This window comes from Coffea eugenioides, chromosome 11 (assembly GCF_003713205.1).
Source record: "Coffea eugenioides isolate CCC68of chromosome 11, Ceug_1.0, whole genome shotgun sequence".
NCBI classification, from domain to species: Eukaryota; Viridiplantae; Streptophyta; class Magnoliopsida; order Gentianales; family Rubiaceae; genus Coffea; species Coffea eugenioides.
In genome coordinates, this window is record NC_040045.1 from 37594470 (window position 1) to 37616540 (window position 22071).

General features: G+C 36.0%; 1 protein-coding gene across 3 annotated transcripts; it reads right to left on the reverse strand.

Moving 5' to 3' along the window:
• Nucleotides 1–684: 684 nt before the first annotated feature.
• LOC113751349 (mediator of RNA polymerase II transcription subunit 23) lies at nucleotides 685–21607 on the reverse strand. Of its 3 annotated transcripts, none has more exons than XR_003464818.1 (22): nucleotides 21085–21607; nucleotides 20609–20652; nucleotides 18864–18963; nucleotides 17800–18762; nucleotides 16904–17138; nucleotides 16055–16272; nucleotides 14939–15143; nucleotides 14025–14305; nucleotides 13235–13318; nucleotides 10642–10736; nucleotides 10193–10355; nucleotides 9867–10112; nucleotides 8792–8962; nucleotides 8554–8667; nucleotides 8314–8439; nucleotides 6384–6532; nucleotides 5667–5907; nucleotides 4819–5593; nucleotides 3764–3945; nucleotides 2215–2318; nucleotides 1389–2119; nucleotides 685–1122 (listed from the first exon to the last, which is right to left on the reverse strand). XR_003464818.1 is itself a non-coding variant. In XM_027295328.1 (22 exons), the coding sequence occupies exons 2-22, from the start codon at nucleotides 21316–21318 to the stop codon at nucleotides 1918–1920; spliced, it is 4932 nt and encodes a 1643-aa protein (XP_027151129.1). In that variant the 5' UTR covers nucleotides 21319–21357; nucleotides 21491–21607; the 3' UTR covers nucleotides 685–1917. The 3 variants fall into 3 exon arrangements, 2 of the variants coding, with proteins under 2 accessions (XP_027151129.1, XP_027151128.1); XM_027295328.1 differs by having other exon boundaries at nucleotides 685–2119; nucleotides 21085–21357; nucleotides 21491–21607; XM_027295327.1 differs by having other exon boundaries at nucleotides 685–2119.
• Between the last annotated feature and the right edge of the window lie 464 nt (nucleotides 21608–22071).

Below are 22071 nucleotides of genomic sequence, written 5' to 3' on the forward strand. Positions count from 1 at the left end.
TGTTAATAGATTGCTAAAAAATTCAAATTTATTTTCTTAACATCCACTAAAAATTGAGTTTTAAATATATAATTATTTTTAAAGGGGTATACTGGATGAGGCAAATCAACCACTACCCTCCAATTAAATGAATTTAATTGAATACCCATTTAGGACCCACTCAAAATTCACTTATTAGTGGACGAGTTTAAAACAGACAACACAATTAGATTGTGATTGACACTTCTACATTTACATGTAGTAAATTACAATATGCAATATCTGCTGGAGTAGAATAAGGCAATCAACCCCCCTTCTCTTTTTTGGTGGGAATGGAATTCATAGCATGTTTCCCAAATCAACCAAAAAAAAAAAACTAACTACAAATATGCAAAATTAGTCAAACTAGATGATTCTGAAAAACTAATATTCATTGGGAGAAATAGCAAAAGAAAAAACAAATATACAATCAAAACAAAGGGGGCAAATTGCTTAAAAAATACTAACATAGTCAAAGAGGACAAAGTGCTTGTTAACAAAAATTACAGGGGCAAAATGAAACTCAGACACAATTACAGGGGGGGTGCAGTCTAATCTACCCTACTCTTTGGCTACTGTTATGCAACTTGGGCCAGAAAGAGAACTATCTTGACAATTAGCTTTTCAGAAAACAGTAACAAGAAAAGCAAATTAACAATCAAAAAGTAAGATCATCTCTAAGAAAATAATAATAACAAGAGAATTGAATTTACATCTAAAGTAAAAAATTGACAGTCAGATTACAGACATTGACTTCCCATCAACTATCCAATATTTCACTCAAGAAACCTTTAAACACAAACTTCACTTGAGTATATTAAGCAAATGTGAGGAAATCATTCTCCTCTGCCAAGTCAAGCACCCAAATCCCTCTTAGTTTTGGTTCATTACTGCTGCAAATACAGCTCTGAAATCGAAGTTACTATTGTCCGTGACGGTTAAACCATTGCAGCCAAGGCTTATTTTTCTGGGACCTTTACCAAAGTCTCTTTTTGATTCATGATTCATGTCACTTTATCAAAGACTCTTTTTGCATGTTTCTGCCTTCCTTCTTGACATTTTCATTAATTCCTCGGAAACATGCCTCGATTCTTGCAAAAGCACCTGATTTTGAAGAATGCAAGTGCATATTTAGCAAGAAATGTTCAAACACGACTGAGTTCTTGCAAAAGTACCTGATTTGTGTTGAATGCAAGTGCATATTTAGCAAGAAATATTCGCAACAGCAATCAAAAGTTCAACCTGGCCAAGATTACAGATGCGAGGAACACAGCCTTCTAGACCAGACCGAAAAGGTTTCCAAAAGATAATCATATGCACTGGAACAAGTTACAATTGTGTACAAAGAGGGTCAGCCAAGGATAAATTACCACAGGAAAGGAGTGCCGCTGATATGAAATAGGTATCCTTTGATCTTCATCTCTTTCTCCCAAGAAAGCAAATGTTACACCCAAATACTGTCCTTTTAATGCCAACCCTGCTCTTCTCCTCAACCCCTTTATATGTACAATCCTAAATTATAGGTGCGAAGGAGAACATGGATCTCCATTGGAGTTCCTTTCATCTTAATCTTCACTGGGACAATGGCAAAGGAAATACTCTCCTCAGTAATGACACAAGACCTTGCAAGCGACTACAACTTGTGAAACTCAAAGTTTACAGGTTATTTGGTATATTGGGAAATATCATGATCAGCTCAAAAGTAATTTTTCCATGATATCAGATCCATCAATTTTGTAGCTTTACAAGATGCGCTTTTGTGCTAACATACATAAAGCACCAAGTATGAACAGATTCCAAATTCTAACACACACAGCTGAAACAGAGGTTTCAGCAACTCCATCGCTCTTTTTGTATCTCAGATGACTTGGTGACCAGGAATGCAAACAATTCCACTTGTCAAGAGGTATTTTGTGCAAGCTTTGGGTGAGTTGCTGCATAAATGGAACAATTTACGTCTGTTTTTAAATGTGAAAGAAGGTGCTGCATGTCAGGACGTAAACTATCTGCTGCTCTTCCAAGAAGAGCCAAAACTTCTGTCCTGGGCTTGCTACTTGCTTGTACTGGCCCTGCCTGCCCCTCATAGTGAATAACATGATGGCTGAACAAAGCAATATATTATGATAAGAAGGCAATATTAATTTAACTTGTTTCTTGAGATGCCACTTAAGAAAAAACCAATGAAGACCAACTCACAGGAAGTCAATGAGATCTACTATTTCTGATGCTTCAACAGGAGCTAATGGTTGAGAATTCTTGCCAAAAACATCCACCATTATCGTTAACAGCAGTGACAATGTCTAGCACAATAAAGTGGAGATTATTATAGTTAAATAATAACAAATACAGTTCAATGCAGCAAAAGGAGATTGCTAATGGCAAAAAATTTGTAATCCAAAAAGAGGCAAAATTGTATATTCCAAGTGAACCTGAAAGAAGGAAAAAGGCATTCAATACTTTCCTCGAACAACTTTAATTCATCAAAATGTTATTCTTGAGCATTAAACATATTTAGAACATAGCATCTTGGACGGATATTACAAACAAGATAAGCTACACAGACAAGTAAGGAAGAAGTTTTTCTATGCCTCTGCTAACAGTTATGGTGGCATAATTGGGTAGACTCCTGATTTTCTCAAAGTACGTTGAGAGTTAACTAATAATGAACAAAATTAACAATGCAACAAGCCAATGGCAAGGTCACATAAGTAATAAGATGAATAATAGAATAATGTCCTCGTTAAGTGTTTAACATAAGATGGTCAGTCAACATCAACTAGCATATACATGTTCGTTTATCAATGTCAAAATCTCAACTATCACAAAGTGGAAGGGGGAGTGCAAAGAAATTACGAGCTGATAAAAACTCAGAATTAGACTCTTCAGTTATAATCTTATAAATCTATTAGATTTTACCCCTAAAAGGTTGTATTAAAAGTAATAAATGGCTCTAATAGATATGGACTCTCTCAAATCTTGCACCATAACTCTCCAAGTCCTGGGTCTGCCACTCACTAGACCATGCATACAATGTTATACAACTTATACAAGCATTCTAAATTTAAATTGCGAGTATAATAATAAATGGAGAAAAGAATTAGTGACTTCTACCTAGTATGCATGCCAAAAGTAGAGAAAAGTTTTTTGACTTTCATATGGAAGAGGGAAATAGTCATAGAAGGAAATGCCAACTTCTCCCTACAAAGTAAATATATTTTTCAGAATGACTTAAATAGACACCAAAATTTGCTAATTATGATTCATTTATATTTGAAAAGCTTTTACTTAATTGAGATCAAACTTTGTACCCTGGCTCTCTATAAGAAGCCCAAAGAAAAACAACAAAAAAAGATCTCTAAGGCTGGTAAATATAAAACTGGTAAATATTAACAAATGTCAGGCAGTAAATTTTCCATTCAGAAGTATGCTAAGCATTCCAAGCAATAAAATGTACAGACATATCTAAAAAGGCACATAATGGATACACAGATTTATATATCTATACAGAAAATGGCTTAAAAAATTGCAGTCAATAAAATCGAATCTCATTTCCTATATACAAGAGCGAAATAAACAAAAGCAGTAGCAACTGTTTACCCCAAGATTGGTTATTTAGTCATCATGGCTTTAAGCAGGTTCAAAAGATCAACTCAGTGGGGTTTGTGTATATATATATATATATATATAGAGAGAGAGCGAGAGAGAGAGAGAGAGTATGTCCAGAACTATGAATGCCTATATGCACCTTACTGAAGAGGGGATGCGCATTGGCCAATCTTGGAAGCAGTGGACCCATAATACGAAATGCTATCCTCAAAACTGCAATCGATGTCACGGGTCTAAGATGCTTGATGATTAGGTGCGTGCCTTCTAGCCATTCTTGCGGAAGGTTACTAAAGAAAGAATGTAACAACGCCACAACATTCCCTAGTGGGGAAAGGGCAATGTAAATAAATTAGAAATATAATTTGGACAAAATCATATATTATAGGTGGAATTATCTAACAGTAGCATAGATGAACAACAAACACTTCTATTATTATTAGCAAAAAAGATAATACAAATCTATGCTTCTCTTCATTCAACTGACACTTGTACTTGGAAGTATATTTTGTTTCATGTAACATAGTTCCAGTCATTCCAGCAAACATCTATCCCCACCAACCACAGAGAGAGAGAGAGAGAGAGAGAGAAGGAACAAAACAATGTTTACTGAAGTGGAACGTTTGTTAGTTCGCCTAGTAATAGACTAATGACTACTGATATATCAATGACACAAACAACAATTGGCTTTAAATAATGCCACATCGTTATCCCAAAGGGAAAAAGACAGTCAGAAAGTACTAGTGCAATCCTTATTTTGCCCAACTGGCTCAACTCAACTTAGCAAAAGCATCACGACACTACATTCAGTCTGGAATAGCAGGAAATGGTGATAAGAGTCAAAGTGGAGGGATTTGAGCATGAACTTCAAATCCATACTGACATTTCAATCAAGGTTGTTTGGATTTAAACAAATCCCAAATCCCAGGTTGCTCGCAAATTGGGGTCATTGAAGCCAATTTCTAACCCTCAACGAACTTTTGGACATCATACTGCAAAAGGAATGCCCCTAAAAGTCTTCATACGATTTCAAATCCATGTCAATGCTAGAATCCTTGGGTAGTATTCACACGTGGCACAAGCTATGTTCTTTTACAAAATCAGAGTTGTAAGAAAAATCAAAAAGAGAACAAGAAAGAGAGAGGGTCGCCAACTATATCAAGAAAAGGCTCATGTAAAAGTTCAGAAAAAGAATACCAATAGCTGTAGAAGTGTTGTCTTGGGCAGCCCATGTTGGATCTAACAAAGCATAGCTAACAGCGGATTCAAGCTCACTAGCTGACCTTTTTCCATCAGTAAGCCACCAACATTCTTTTACAACACGTGCAGCTTCCATATACAATTGTACGTGAAACTCCGGAGGAAGTTGAGCCAGTAGAAGACCACAAGCTTGGATCAGTAAACATGACAATTGCTGGCATGTATAACCACTTCGCCAAATGAAGTTAGATGTGTTCATTCCAGAGGGCGAGGAACTAGTTCTGGTTGGACCAAACGAGTCATTGCTTCCACCAGATGGAGAAGTTGGCAGAACAGAACTTTGTCCACCAACACCAGGAGCTCCATGTACTCCATTGCTGGATTGGACCAGCGTTGGCTGTATGTGAACAACAATTTGAACAAGTGATGACACAACCTGGGATGCTGATATGGGAAGAGATAATATTTCTATCACTGCTGTTTCAAGTATCAGCTGCGTATATGTCCCAGGATCTTGGATTTGATAGAATGCTTTCTGGCCTTCAGATGCATTTGTTTGCCCAGGCTGTGCAGCTGCTTGAGTTTTATTATGTTGCATCCTGGCAGAACTAATGGAGACATCTCCAGCAGGTCCAAGCTTTGAAGAGTTACTCAGAGGAGGAATTACATGATTCGCCAGACCCAATAACAGAGTGGCAAAGTAATCCAGTGGTGGACAAATAGAAGCATTTGCTGAATTAATATGCTGGGGAAAGGATTCAGAAAATGGAATCTGAAAGTATTACCGTTGCAGAGTTAGAGGAAGACTAAAGGAAGAAATCAAAGAAAAAATGAAATATCATTACCTTCTTGACATCTAACACACTCAATATCCGCAGGATAAGCTTCCCAGGAAGATGACCATAGAAATATGCAAGTATATCACGAACAAATGTGAAATTTAAAGGATAATAATGCAAGAATAGATTATACAGCTGCAGAACTCTGTCAGCTGCATCTATAGCATCGTTTTCAATCAGTCTATATATGATTAGCGGAATCACTGGTAGCAAACGTGCAGCAATATCATCAAAAAATGTGGGAAATCTGCAAAGAAGAGTAGAGCCATTACAAACCTTAGTCTACAAATCCACTTGAAATTACTAGCATAAAGAAATAGGAAGAAATTGAAATGCAATACTGAAAAAATAGTTAAGTGGGTTCGAAATGACATGATATCACTAATCTGATCAGCAGATTCTGGTTGAAGCTGATGGTAAAAAGACTAGGTTCACCATAGTCAATCCTTTACAACATTCCCCAAATGGGTGAATATCTAGGTTGGCTAGCTTAAATTTGCGTAATGCAAATGCATCATGAAACTTGTGATTGTACAATCTAGAGTAACTTTTCCAGTTGACATGAAGTTCATCATTAATGTTGATGAATCCGCTGAGGTTTTACTTTAATCATTAGCTATAAGTCTCACACTCTTACTTGATTCACTTCCAACCCAGTCACAGAATCTAGAGCTTAGCACCTTCAGCAACTAACAATAATGTCTCTCAGAGTAAAAGCTTCACCTTTCCTTCCAAGAGAGATGATTCCCTAGAGCTTTTTGCAATTCAACACGCTTGAAAGTCCCGCTAAGAAGCCAATGCTCAGGCTGGCCACGATTCATACTGTACAATTTTACCCTCTGCTGGAGCTCTTTACTTTCCAGTAGACTCATCTGATTGCATTAACACAAACAATCGAAAAAGGGAAAAAATTAAGTGAGGTTGTAAATGGTTTTTCATCCAGCATTCTATGAGTAATCTGACATATAGAACCATTTAAAATAATTAACTTCCATTGAGACAAAATCAGATTTGTTTATGAAGATTTCCAACAGCTTTTGATGGAGAGGACCTGATTCTCAAATTTAAGAGTATAGTTTCTTCCTTTTCCTTTGACTAGAAATTTACTTTGACATACCATCACAAGCAACATCATGACTAGTACAACTAGAATACAAGTCAAGATGAGTTCTGAACCAACATCCCAAGAGCCACGGGAAAGTTGCCATTGGCAGAATTCAGGCATTCTTGCACAGGCAAGAACAGATTCTTCGGAAAACAGAGCCAGGAGGAGGAAAAAAAATTAACAATCTTGTCCCAGACCTTTCACTAACACCAACACGTTAAACTTTTAGTGGTCCCTCTTACAATTATGACTACTGCAGTGAAATTTAAACGGAACAGGAAACTCAGGACACAAATGCCAATTTCATTACAAGTGTTAGTGGCTGATCTCCATCATCATTTTTTATTCAAACAGCAAAAAAAGGCATATAAGACAAACTAGAATGGTGGGAGATGAGTAAGAGCAACTTGAGACAGTCCAAGTTCTTGAATGAAACCATTTGGTGAAGAGGTGCAGTTCAAACCATGAAAGTAGCAGTGTATGAAAAGGTTGGACCTAGAGGAAAGTGACTAAAAAAATCCAAGGACTCAGACAGTCTGGTAGATGAACAGTATTAAAGTACGAGAGAAATGAAAAAATATGCTTTATCTAAAAGAAGAGATGGTGGAAGTCTCCAGATGGATGGAAGTTCATCACATCCACTAATGTAAATCATTTAACTGGATTGGATGGGGTAAAAGTTCATTACATTTGTCTTTGTAATTAATCTTCCCCCATTCAATGGAATCAATCTTCTGCATTTTAAAAAAAAAATGGTGGAAGTGTCTCCTTTAATCAGAATCAGATGCCTTCAGAAGTCAAAATTACAATATAAAATTTTTTTTTTTTTTAAAAGTTCCAGGAAGAAACAGTTTAAAACTAAAAGCAAAGAGGAGAAACTAAAAATGTTATTCCAGTAAAAGAAGAGTAACATAGGCCTTGAACATTGAATTCTATTCAACTAGGCCATATGCACACGTCCATCTCCAAAGGAATTAACCAGAACCAGGTGACATCACATAAGGAGTTATTCACCTAACTTGGCATTAAAGTCATCAAAACTTTCAGTCCAAAGTATAACTTCACATGTTCAGCACAGTGTGTTTAAAGCTATAGTACCTGATCCAGATTCACCTTTTTATTGAGTTAAAGAATGTTAACCCAACAATATGTTCATCCCTATAAAAACATTTCTCAGGAATACAACTTGAATTAGCTCTATAACTAAGCCAAGACAGAAATCATAAACTATTATTGATTCAAGTTGGCTAATGACAGAAATCATAGAATGAGAAGTCACATCACCATAAGTTATAGTATGTTGCCAATTATGAGCTCTAGTTTTACCCAAAAATGGATATCTAAACCAGATTAGTCACAAAAATAAACATCAATACTCGAGAGCAAAATATCATCCCATATCCTTAGTAACCGCCACTGTCAATGTCATGGCTCGATATACAAATCAGAATGGTCATCTAGCAAATCCAATCCATATCATGATATACATACACAGAAACATGTAAATGCATCATTTAGTAGTTAGAGTATGTTGACAGACAAACATACCACAATCCGCAGAGAATGTGGATCATCATCACGGTCTATAAGCGCCAACAACAAAATGTCCAGAGGCAGTAGCTCATGGGTCCAAATAAAAAAAGAAAGGTTTGCACAAGCTTTTAGCATAAGATCCTGAAGGAGGAAAAATGGAAAATTAAGCTCATTGAGTAAAAATTTGCATCGCCAACAGAAAAATGTCAACGGAAAAGATGATGAAAATAAAGCGAAGCAAGCTGATAGAAAAACCTGTGGGGAATGTCCACGCTGTAGTTCCAAGTGAATGTGATGCAGTAGCACATCCACCATTGTGTATATATTTGCAGTTACTTCTTCTGGAGAAAATTCTCTTAAGACACGTCCCTGCATTCCTTAGTATGTGTTAAATGGAGAAGATTTAATCATAATAGGAAATACTGCCCATATGAATGCTAAAATTCTCCATCTTAACCAGAATGATGGATCTAGAAAGGGAGCTATGTCTTACAAGATTAGCACTGTTAATGCTCTCAGGATGTCCATGCATCAGCACCCAAGCACCAGCACACAGGTATTGACGATGTTGAGGGAAGCTATGGCTTATGTAAGTAACGACATAGGAAGGATCAGCTGACGGTGAAAGAAGCTGAGTGCATTGGTTAATCACTGTAGTTTCGGCCTGCCAATATTGAATTTAAGTATCAAGTCCCAGGATCCAACAAAAAGATATAACTATATATCTCTTGCCTGTATGTACTGGATTTTAGTTGACATGTTAGCCCCGAAATTCAAAATTCTAAATATGCAGTCAATGATGCAGTTTCACTGTTAGATTCAAGCACAAAACTGTTGGCTTGGAATTTAAAGATAATGTCAGCTCAGACCCTTTTTTATCCTGTCTGGCACTTAAAAACTTATAATACGTTGAAAATACTTATTTAGTGTCCTCCAAACTTGAACACTGGATTATCACTTCAACCAATTGCAAGTGTAACAACAACTGCAAGTGGGGCATGGAAAAAAATTTAATATTTATTTGTTAAACAAGTAAAACAAAGGATGGAATTACATTAAGTAAAGAGTTGAACAAGAAATATAAGACTTTGTTCCATGTAAATGGGCTTGATGACATACAAACTTGCAACAACATTGGAATGCTGCAAAATATTCCTAAAACAATGCCCATCCCACCTCATTGATGTTGGGGGGGATTAATTGTGTTTGACAAGGATCATTTCTTTTGTCTTAATTTTACTAGACGCCAACTTCTTAGCATGCTCTACAGGAGGAGATAACCATAAAATTTTGAGAAGCCATAATTTCACCATGAAGTAGTTGTGCCTTGTTCCAACCTCCTATCCCAAATTCACAAAGCAATCTGTTCCAGGAGAGAATTCATTGAACGCCGAGACTAGTCTAACTAAATTCAGAAACAAATGAAAATTAAACAGCAGCATAAGGGACACAAAATAGTAACTTTTAAGGAAAGGTTTTCATCAGTAAGGTGGAACCACCGCCAAATGCAACACATACACTGTCATATAGCCTGTAAAATTAAAGGAAGGAGGAAAGATGCAGTTTACCTGCTGCCATGCTTGGATTGCAAGGCCTCTTTTATCCATCCTCCCGGCCAAGGCATCACGTAGGACAGATGGAAAATAACGCAAAGTCTTCTCAGACCAAGCATGCTGACTAGTTGCCAATATTTGCTCCAACATTGTTGGAAGATATAGCAAATGATCGAAGTCTGTAATGCCACGTGTTTTAATAATGATCGCCAAACTAGTTATTGCTATTCGGTTTAAAGTTTCGGTAAAGTCGGTTGGACCCTGCATAAGCTTACGTAGTGAAATTAAGTTTTCCTTTAGCAAAAAAAATTATGAAATCACTCAAGAGCCATAATTCTTACCTTCCCTTCCCTCTTCACAAAAAAAAACTCCTTCAATGATAAGAGCAGATTCATGCACAAATTTTCCCCCAATCTGAAAATGCGATGATCTCCACGTTTCCCTTTTAGCGAAGAAATCATTTTTGTGATGTCATACATCAAATTTTTGCTCTTCCCTTGGTACCTGAAGAATTAAACAATGAAATTTTTTCCTCATCACCATTTAAATGGATTTACTCTGAGAAGCTCAACCAGTGGTAATCTAAACCAGCCCAGAGTTTGGATCGAGAGAAGAAATATTCCATTATCATGATGAATGTCAGCCTATTATCTATTATTTTTGTTTTTTTAATCTATTAGTTTTAGTACAGTAAAGTCTTCTAGTTTCTTATAAGTAGCGCCAGTACAGAAAGGAAAATTGCTACCAATCAAAAGAAGAAAACAGAATTATACACAGGCTGCTTAATCACCTGTAAAGTGAAAGAAGGCGGTAGTTCAAAATCTCAAACAACAGAATGGAAGCACCAGGCTTTGTCAAAGTAGCAGTGTTCCTTTGACTCAAATGCTGTACTTGGCACAAAAAAACATGAAATGGTAAGTTATATAAGAAACTGGGGGAAGAAAAAAGAAAGAAACAGAGAGAATGTCATACAAGAAGCTATCATCCACTAAGCTTACCTACCCAAAGAACAAGAGAAGCTATCATCAAGACAACATACTAATCAAAGAAATCCAGTAAAAGTTGTTATGATGTGGATGATCTGATTATAAACAGAACTAAGGTAGAAATGCATTCTGAAATTTGAATCACCAAGCAAATAAAATGTGAAAACTTTAGAGGTCCAATGTCAAGTTGGTTAAACAATTGCTACCTAGAATTATGGTTCTCCACAAATCCAAGGCCCAGACCCAAGCACATCCATTGTTAGTTCTTCAATCTTCTAGTCTATGTGGTTTATAGCCAGGGAACCTTTTTGTGTTTAAAGTTCCACCAACTTCACGTTGGCCAGCTACAACTGAATGTTATTTCACTATAAACTCAAAGGCTACTAAACCACAGTGCTCCTATGAAAAGGAATTGAGAAGCTTATGGTAACTGTTTACCTTCAGATAGATTTCTACCAGACAGAGAAGTTGCTATGAGAATAAGAACTAGTTATTAATTTCTTTCGAAAGTCAGGTCAGATATGTGTCAACCCTATAGATCGGATATCGTTTCCTCTATGTCACCCTAACCAAGGGCCTGACATTAATTCCAACTTGCTGGAACTGAATCCTTTCCAGAGGAACTGGCTTTCCGGCTATGTCCATTTAGGAAGCAAGATAGCATTAATCTTATCTTAATTATCTGGAAGGCGGAACAGCAGAAACAATAGAACTAGCTATTTTTCAGATAGACCACTTCCAATAATCTACATTGCGAGGCTGTCATCTTGTTTGTATCTTTAGAGTCAACTTTATTTAACCTAAGGCCCATACAGGCTTCCACTTCTTTAGTTCCATAATAACATTGTGCTTGAACTTTTCATTATGATTCTAATCTTCAACAAGTTCAAAATCATCCATCTCTGAGACCCCAGATTTACATATGGGCATCTAAGTACTTCAGTAAATTCTGTTCCCATCCTTGAGGTGATCTCTATCACAACGATCTAGTTCTCCTTCCAAATACCTTAAGAAACTTCAAGTACTATGGTATTTATACCCATCAGTGATGCTGCCACGCTCAATGTGACTGCAGTTCAAAAATTATTGACTTTTTTATGATGAAAAGTTTAAATTAAATTAGTAGTGTCTATTTAATAAGCATACACAATTTTTTATAGCAGTACATGTCAGAGATAGAAAACAAAAATTCTCTTCATTAGATAGGTAGTCATATAATTAGAGAGTTATTATTCTATGGATGATTTTTTTTTTTTTTTGTTGAAAGTCATTTTTGGAGTTATAGCTTAAAGAGAGGAACTTTTAACCAAAAAAACAAAACTAAAAAGAGAAGAGAGACCCTCAGATCAAACCTTTCTCTCCCTTCATTAATAGTAAGATTTAATTTCTATCATCCCATTCAGCTATAGCATGACATCAGCAATCTCTTTCCTGCTTTTTTAATTTGGTTGCAATCGAGGGAATGTAGAGCTCCAAATTAAGTCCCCAGACCCCAGATACCTTAAAAATCTAGGATAGCAGAAGAGAGAACATAAAAATGAAGAAAACTTTCATCATCATCTTCTTCTTCTCCTCTTTTTTTTGTTAAACTTTTTTTAGAATCTTAAGTTTACACATTATTGCAAATATATGTCAACATAGCCAAATTTCCATGGTATATTACGCTCCAAAGATCCAACAAGACCCAAAGAAGCCCAGTTAATAAGGAACCCTGATTATACAAAAATGTTTTCCATCTTAACAACATTAAATTGAATCAGAAGCCACATATCAGAAGTCAATCAGGCAATCACCAAGTTAGAAGCAACTATATAAATCTATTCTTTATTGAAAAGGATTTCTTGGCCTCCACTAACGTACTACTAATTCCTATTCATAAGATTCTTTTACTATACCAAGAAAAACGAAGAAAAATGAAGCACATAAAAGATAATTGAATGGTTATAATGCAACACTGTAAATTGTTGCAGTGTCTCTGTTATTTTAAATCGAACAGGACCAAATTTAGTCAGTTACCAATTTTAGCATCCCATACATGAAACCTAAGCTTATGTCTTCATTCTATGTTTAGCTTTTCCTGATAGCAATGAATAAACCTCAACTATCCTCAAACATGCAACTTCAGAAGATGCAAAACAAAACATCAACAATTAGTTCACAGAAGAGAAGATTCAGTTGTACAAAACTGGAATTGAACTTATGCGGTACAATCAATAATAACTAGATTGTCACTGAGTCCTTCACGGTGAAACAATTTTCTTCGTTTAGTAAATAAATTGAGGTAATATGTATGTACTATTCCTCATTGAACAAATCTGTACTGTTGAACTATAGAGTCAAAATCAGAAAAGTGGTTTATGAAAATGTAAACAGCAAGTCAAAAGGAAACGTAATTACAGGTAAGTGTGGACGGAACAATGAATGAGGGACAATCAGCAGCAATCTACAGTATGTTTCCACCATTGCAATGTTTGGGATGACCTGCATCAAAATCCTAAAGTCACAAAAAAAGAACTACAATTTATAATGTACTCATGGACCATTATTAGAAAGATAATTCTATAACAACGTTTTGAGACACTAACACTCAAATGCCACAAGCACCAGAAAAATAGTATTCCATCTGTCCCAAATCAAATGTCTTGCCTGGCCCATTGCAAAACTGAGTCCACTTTCCATAAATGGAAACTTGAAATTCCAAAATCCTCTTACCATCCGCATACTTTTTATACCTACAACTACAATAAGGAACCACATGTTCCCCATTATTCTTACATTTCAAATTACCAATGCAGTAAAACCCACGTCTACCACTAACTGCTTATACTTAATACTTGTGCCACATTAAAAGTAGGACATTCAATTAGGGGTAGAGGGAGTAATCTGGTCTATTTCTTAGTAAAGTAGGCTACCAATTTTATTATAACATGTCAAATAGCATAAGACAAACAACTTTTTTACATAAATGAAAAGAAAAGAAGATGCGACGCCCATACAATGGAGAAGCACCAATTCTTTGCAGATTCCCAAAGATAACCTCTTCTACTTATATCCTTGGCACCAGTTGCTCAATTTTGAATAACATCACTTATGTATAATGCTTGACTTGACAAACCTGAATTTACCTTATCCAAGGAAATAGTTCCATAAAGGTAGGAGAAAGAAGGCAAAAAACTAGATGGTTGACCTGTCCATTAAACATAGATTCTTCCATCTGAAATGTCAATTTTAGGCATAGGTTTATGGAGAACCCCGATAATAGTGATATTGGCAGTGGACTAACTTCCCGCATCACTGCAATTCGCTCATTAGCCTGCAGATTTGACCCTGGTAACAGCTCCGTAACTCCAGCTGATGCTAAATAATTCATCACTGATTCACAAGCTGGCTGTGCCATGGTGTAAGACACGACCCAAAACATACCAATCGATCTGTCATCCATATTCATATAATCCAGAGTCCGCTCACCTGAAATTTGATTACAATATGACCAAAAAAATGTTAGAAGAGAAAAAGAAATAATCAAAGTAAGTAAAATTAAACACTTCAAAATGTCAAATGGATGGTAAGTCAGTCAGTAAATGAAACAAGCATAAACATTCTTACTTGGTAAAGTTTACTATTTGCAACAAATTTCTGAGAATAATGGAAACAGATGGTACTTAATGTTCCTGGATAGAAATCCAAAGGGTATAGCAACCAAAAAAATTCAGTAAAACAGCAAACATGTATGAAAATAAAAAAAATAAAAATACCAAGACGCATCTCTTTAAAAAAAGAAAACTACAAAAAGAACAGACAGAGTCACTTTTCAACCAATGACTCAGCTCTTCAATAATTTTAAAGAAGATTTCATTTGATCAAGGATGATTAAGTCATATTTTCAAAGAAGGACACATCCCAATCTCAATCCCCCACCCCTACTCCCAGCAACAACTGGTCCAATTAGGTGATTGTAGTACAGTAGCATATTCTCCTAACAAGACTTTGCCATGCAATTTTGTCTTTCATGATCGCAGGAGCTACAGCTAAAAGTTATAGACATGATGAACTTTAAAAACTTCAAGTAAAGTACAAGCGCATTCTTGATCTGTTCACTACCTTTAGTTGTTTGTCTCCACCATTCATCGATTTGCTTTCCCTTCTGAAGCTGCTCATTGTTTAAGTATTCTCTGGTTGATGTATTCAACGACCAAATCCTCAAGTTCTGACAACTACTTACGAAGTCAAGCAGGATGCTTTGGGGATTATTTGGGTCAGAACTTGCCTCTTTATGAAATGAGAGAATTTTCCTCGTAATCTCAACCTGCCAGCAGAAAGCGGTTTACGAAATAATATAGAAAAACACCCTTAAACTAAAGGTTGCAACAGGTTCTCTCATGATCATTGGATTATACTACTCAATCCACTCGACCATTTGACTTATGGCAAATCTATCCAACCTTTGGCCTACCTCTCAATCAGCATATCACAACCATGATACCTAAGCCACCCACTACTCTTTCTCTTCTATTTCCTTTACCTTTGAACCCCAAAGAATTTCCCCCAAACCCCTCCGCCCCTAAAAGTCCGAAAGCAGATTTCTCCTGTACACATGACCATCATCCTGTTACAAGCTTACTAAGTGCTCAACTCAAAGGGAAAAAGTACTCAACTCAAAGAACTAATGTCCACCCAACAGTAAGGATGCCAATATTCTATTATGCACTCCCACCCTCTGGTATGTATGAATGAGGATATCAAAATTACCTCTCATGTACTTTTGCACATAAGATTGGTACCATACATGTTTTGAACGTTTGTATTTGGGCAAATTCTTTTCTTCCTTCTAAAATAGACCACTAGACCAGGGCAAATTAAAGAACTACATTCTTAAAAAATCATAATCAGATCAAATTAAGATTCAGATATCCGCTGTTAGAAACTTTCTACATCTAGATTTCACATGTCCAGGCTTAAAGACTTAAATTCCAAAAAAAAATGATGGGAGAATCAGAGTGCTAACTCCTCTAAACAAGAAAAAAGATGACAAGTAGACATTTTCAATATTAAGATGAATAATAAATACATTTTTCGAAAATAATCAGAGCAAGATCAATGCAGTCCATGCATGGAATTAAGACAGAAGAAAGCTAAGTGATGGAATTAAGACACAAGATAGCCAAGTGATGGAATTAAGACACAAGAAAGCCAAGTGGCTCAAAAGTTTAAGACCACCTTTCTTGAGTCTGAATTTAAAGCATTCATTACTAGCTCAACCCGAATAATTTGAGTAAGCAACCATGTAACGTGGTTTGTCCTGAGGATATGCTGATCACCACCCTGAAGCCGAGAAACCAATTTGTCCACAAAGTCAACAAAATCAAGACATCCGTTTTTCGCGAGAAAAAAGAATACGTCTGAAAAGCTAAGCCACTCTTGCCAGCAATTTATCTCTGCCAAATAGAGTTAGAGCAAGGCAAGGTTAACAATTGGAAAAGAAAAAGAAAGAATAAGGTATTTTGAAAAAATTCAAAACAAAAGCATAAAAAAGAAGAAACAAATAGAAACAATTTTCATTAGATGTGGAAGGTGGGGAAACTATCTACAAATCCTATATTATCATTCAGGTGCCAGAGATTTGCTAACTGTTGGCTATAGAGCTATTTCATATAAGGACAGATAATTCACATCATTCATGCTGCTGACATGGTAAAGTAATGCAACTCCAATTCCAATCTTTTGTTTCCTTCCCGAAACATTTCTTTAGGTTCATTGTATAGGAAAATCAACACTACAAGTATCATGCTGGAGATCAAATAGATGTAAAAGTAGCCATCCAGAGATCAGGACATGCAACTGCAAGCATAAAAACAAAGCTAACGGACAGAGATTTACAAATTGCAGAAAAGTCCCCTTCCCACAACTCATAAAAAACTAATGATCAGTATCTCCAGTTCATGGCTTCAGAGATAAACTAACAGCATTTCTATCAGTAAAGTGCTTCTTTCATGTACCACATAATGTTGTATTGATCCCAGTTTAAAAAGAGAAAAACAGGTATAACATCAAGGATGAGAATATTGCCTGAATTTGTCAGCTTCAATAATTCAGCAATCCGATCAATTGTAGCCTCACTAATCATTTCAGCAGTAAAGACAGCACCAGGAGTTGGTGCTTGAGCTGGAAGCCTGTAACAGGGAGCTAGAAGAAGCACACGCTTCCACCAGTCAAGTGATGGTGTATTACGAAGAGCATGTCTTATGCAACGAAGAGCACGCTCCCAGTCCAAAGTTCCTCTCTGAATGGATACTGCAATATCCTAAATCGAGAAGCAAAATATTGAAAAGAAAGAAAGTGTTTCAACTCTCCTAATTCAGTTTCTGAAGACAAACTATTCTACAATTATACAAGAAAACCCTATTGACAATTCAAAACTTGACAGACAACCCTCATGGAAAAGTCCAGTTGAATCTAAGTGTCTTTTCTTGTTTCTTATTTTGTCTGACAATTCCAGTTTAAAACATTATCTTAAAACAAAGACACCTCGGTATGGCAGGTAGCTTTGCATGCACCTTTACCCGTTTTACCCTGGAGTATAAAACACATAGCAAGTAAAAAAATAATAATGGAAATAAGGAATCCACATTTTATATAAAAACAACTTAAAAGCATCTCAGATATATTGTCAATCAGTTTTAGTTGGCCTTTCGTGACCAGTATGTCCAACCAACTATACCATCAAGTGTATTTTTTAAAATGGTCATCACAGAAAATCCAGAACCATAATCTTCTTAAGAAATTATCTACTTACCCAAGTAAAGTTGTAGGTTACATATTTGTACATTCAAGTTCTTGAATAAACTTCAATCAGTTTAACACTTTAGAAGAGTTCATACAGAAGGCAATAAGCTATTAAGCAAACAGAACACGAGGTCATCAAAGTTCATCATCATAGGAAAGAAAAGGTCATTATTGATTACCTCTCCATGCAGTGGTTCTCCAAGCACACTTGGGTATGTAATTGGTGGATATCTCATGTGAGTTGCTGCTTCACCTGACATGTTATTCATCGCCTGAGGAAAAAGCCTAGGAGTTCCAAATGTAGGACAATGAAGATGTTGATCCAACATTTGCATGTGCATGGCCATCATATCTCGCCTTTTGTGGATCTCCAAAATAAGTGTGAACAGTGCCTCATCATCTGGAATATTTTCTATGACCTGCAAGTTACTTCGCACAAGTTCATAAAAAGGTATACGGCATTTATCATCTTCGACTAACAGCCATATCACATCTAAACAACTATGGAGCCATTCAATCAGTGCCTTGTCAGGTTTCCAGTATCTTGCACTGTCAAATTCATCAATACCCTGCTGTTTTTGGTCCCAGTTGATAATCCAATTTAACAGATGAGAGAAAACATCAGCATGGGTAGATGGCTTTAGGTTAAATTTTAGGCTGATTAAGATTATCTTGCAACACAAGTGGCGCAAGTTGCTCATAGAATTGTCCCTTGTAATTAAGTTGATTCTTGAATTTGATTGTTGACCGCCACCAACATCAGGGGACTTCATTGGTGATTGTTCTGCAACTGATTGAGCTGGGGATCCAATACAGTGAACAGAAGGCAGAGGAGATGCAGGACTTGATGACTGAAAATTGGTGGGATTAGTAACCGTGCTGGAAGGTGGCAACACCCCAGACTGTGTTAAAGTCGCAGAAGAGACAGTAGCCCCTGATTGGCTTCCTTGACTGATTGAAACCTCCACAGAAGAAACTGAAGAGAGAAGAGATGGCAAAAAAGTATCCCAGTTTATGTAACTTATGCTAGAGAGACTGTGCAATGCAAAAAGAAGAAATTCTGCTCGGGGTGCGTGACTTCTACACTGAATAACCAGAGATATAAGAGTAGATTCTGTCAAAGCACGCAGTTGATCCTGGTCCTGAAGGAGATAACATATAAGAAAAGTACAAGTCTGAATGCTAATGAGCCAGTAAAAGAAAAGGGATCACAAAGCATAAGTGATTTTAAACTTAATCTCACTTGAAATTGACTCAGTAGCTGCTCAAAATCTAACAGGAACTGTTCATTTCGAGGTGGCAGATCTCTATTGAGAGCACTAATGCGCTTCTGTGTCTTGTTCCTGTTTATCAATACAAATTGTATTTTAAAAATCAAGTGATAAAAGAATGTTTTCAAAAGTACTAAAACACTAACTTATGCCCTGATGCTAGCTAGAAGCTCACAGGATGGAAGAGGGTGATTTACAAGTTCTCATCCTTGCAAAATTACCATGCAATATTTGCAAGATTATACGTTACAGGATAAAATAAAATTTCCTTATGGCTACATGCAATATGCTCAATTTGCTATAATTCAAGTGATATAGAAATAAAAGAATGTGAGCGATTTTATAATTCAAGTGATATAGAAATAAAAGAATAAGAGCGATTTTCAGGGTCCAGTTTAAGTCTATAAAATAATTGTGGAAAAAGTTGTCAGACTGAAGTATTTAATAAGTAATTTTCACTTTCTTGCACAATGATTTCTAACCTAGAATGCACCAGTTCCCTACCTTAAAAGCATTTGCAGGCAAATGAAACACTTATATTCTACTGCACAACGAAGTTTACCTAGAACAGACACCAATTCCCTATCTTAAAAGCAATTTGCAGACAAATGAAACACTTAAATTTTACTGCACAACAAAGTTAAATGAGCTAATAAATCAAAAAGTACTGAAAAATATGTCAGGCCATAAACTAGATGTCAAATGCAAGTTAATTATTTGTATAACGTAAGTAATGATAAGCCAAATCTATTCCAGTTCCGGTTAACTAGGGACAACTTTGACCACTTACTGGAGACCTTGCATATAAGAACATCTCAAGTCTCCACCTAATATCAACCTCCTCGATTTGCAGTAAATAAAGTTGATGAGAGCTGTTGATGGCCACCAAACAGCAACCAGAGAAATGTCTGAGAACCATCAAAAAGATAACATGCTACATGCTACCAAATGATGACTTTCACCTATTTTTCTTTTTTCCCAACTCAACAACAAATACAGCCTTTCACGATACAGAGAGAGAGAGAGAATCCTATCCCTCTGTCGTACATGTCTGATCATCCTTTTACACATCAAACAATCACATCATGTCTGGACTTGCCTAAAACCTGAGTCAACCAACCTTTCTAACTAGTACTGAGGCTTTTATCTATCAGCCAACCCTGCATGCTTCCTTCCACTTTTACATCTGGACTTATCCACTTCCTGCAAATGACTGATGACTTCTAAACTAAATTAGTCCACCTAAACAATTAATCCTCCAACCAAAAACACAAAAGACTTGTAAAAATTGAAACTTAGGCCCACAAATGAGGCGCATCAATGGCACATCAACTCCTTTATGAACCAAAAATGATCTTAACAAAAAGACAACTATACAAAACATGTCAAACCTAACAAAAAGATTACAAGAATCTATAAAGAAAGGAATTTTTTATCACATCTTAACAACACATAGCAAAAAAAACCCCAAAGGTTTACCTAATTTTTCCTATAACAAATAAATAAATAAATGATGAAATAAACACGAACTCCAATCAGAAGAAACTACATCCAAGGCATGGAATACAATTATTATCATGATTTAACCAAGAGTTAGTTTTACAAATAAATAATCAACCTACTTCATTCCATACAGCCCTCGAAAATCAAAATAACTTCCATGTCAAACTTATCAAAATCCATGATTGAAACAAACTGCATAAAAGATTCTACATACGGTGGTTCCCGGGCTGATTCATCCGATTTTTGCTGTGCAGTTCTCTGCCAATAAAAACCCACAACACAAAAAATGAATCAAACACAAATCGTGCTGCACCATTGAAAACAGCAGAGAGTAAACAAAAATCATAGATAAAAAACTGAACTTTATACTAATTTCTATCTTTCCTGAGCTTTCTTTCTCTGACAACTAAAACACTCGACACAAGAATGCAATCAAACATAATTAAGCAATACCACACAAATCAGAACATCAGTAAAGCAAGAAACAATAAAAAAAACTTCAGCTTTCTACTGATACTATTTATCGTTCCTGAGCTTTCTTTTTCTGCCAACAAAAGCCCAAAATATGAAAATGCAATGAAACATCAAATTACGCAAAACCATAGAAAATAAAGCAAAAATACAGTAAGAAAACGGAATAAAAATTTGAACTTTATAACATTTATGTTTTGTGGGATTTTGTTATCTTACTCCTAAGTAAAGATTGAAAAGGTCGAGGATGGCTGGTCTGGCAGGGTGAAATTGAAGAGCCCTTGAAGTAGCAGACGTAGAAGAAGAACTGGGATTGTTTCTTTGACCATTCTGCATCTGCTGCTGCTGTTGTAGCTGCTGGTGATGGGCTGTGTTCTGGTCCATCATCATACCACTGTCCGAGGTTGTTGGGGTCTGATTCGAAACATTCCCACCCCCAGGAGTTCTAAACATGGTGGCTTTTCAAGAATTTGTGTATATGTTTCTCTTTCTCTGCAAAATTCAAATGTTTGATTAGCAAAATGAACGACTTCTACAAGAGTTTACACAGAGAACTTTACTCATTCGTTTTTTTTTGGGGCTTTTTTGGTGGGATTGGAGCTCGTAAAAGTGATGGGTTTAACACCTGATAAGGCTGGAACGGGAGAAATTTTTTTGGCTAATTAGAGTTAGTACCCCTGAGTCTTAACCAAACTACAAGTCAGATTTTCAGGAATCTCCAAATTTCATGCATCTCCTGTTAGAGTGTACAAAATAAGAAGGTAGAAATTCCTGAATGAGCATTCGCTGAAGTAGTGAATTGTCAAACTATCTAAAGAAGGCCTAACTGAAAACCAAAAAAAAGAGTTAATCATATTTACCTCCGTTAAAGTTTTATTATACTACGAGTTAGGCCTAAAGTTTGATCAAATTACATAAATTTCCTTATCACAATTGCCCTCCATCTAGAGAAGGTATATAAAAGCAAAAAATTGTAGCTAGTAGGCAATTTAAATTTTTAACAATATAAATGAAAATATAAAATTGAAAGAATGAGAGGCGTAGAGGATTTTCAAAAAAAAAATACAAATACCAAAACAAAGAAAGAAAAATGAAAGAGGTGCTTAGTTCATACTAATAAATTAGATTCATATATAAAATATCAGTATGGGTTTTATACAAGGATTTTATTCTAATTAGTGCTTGGTAATATTCTTGAGAATGGTT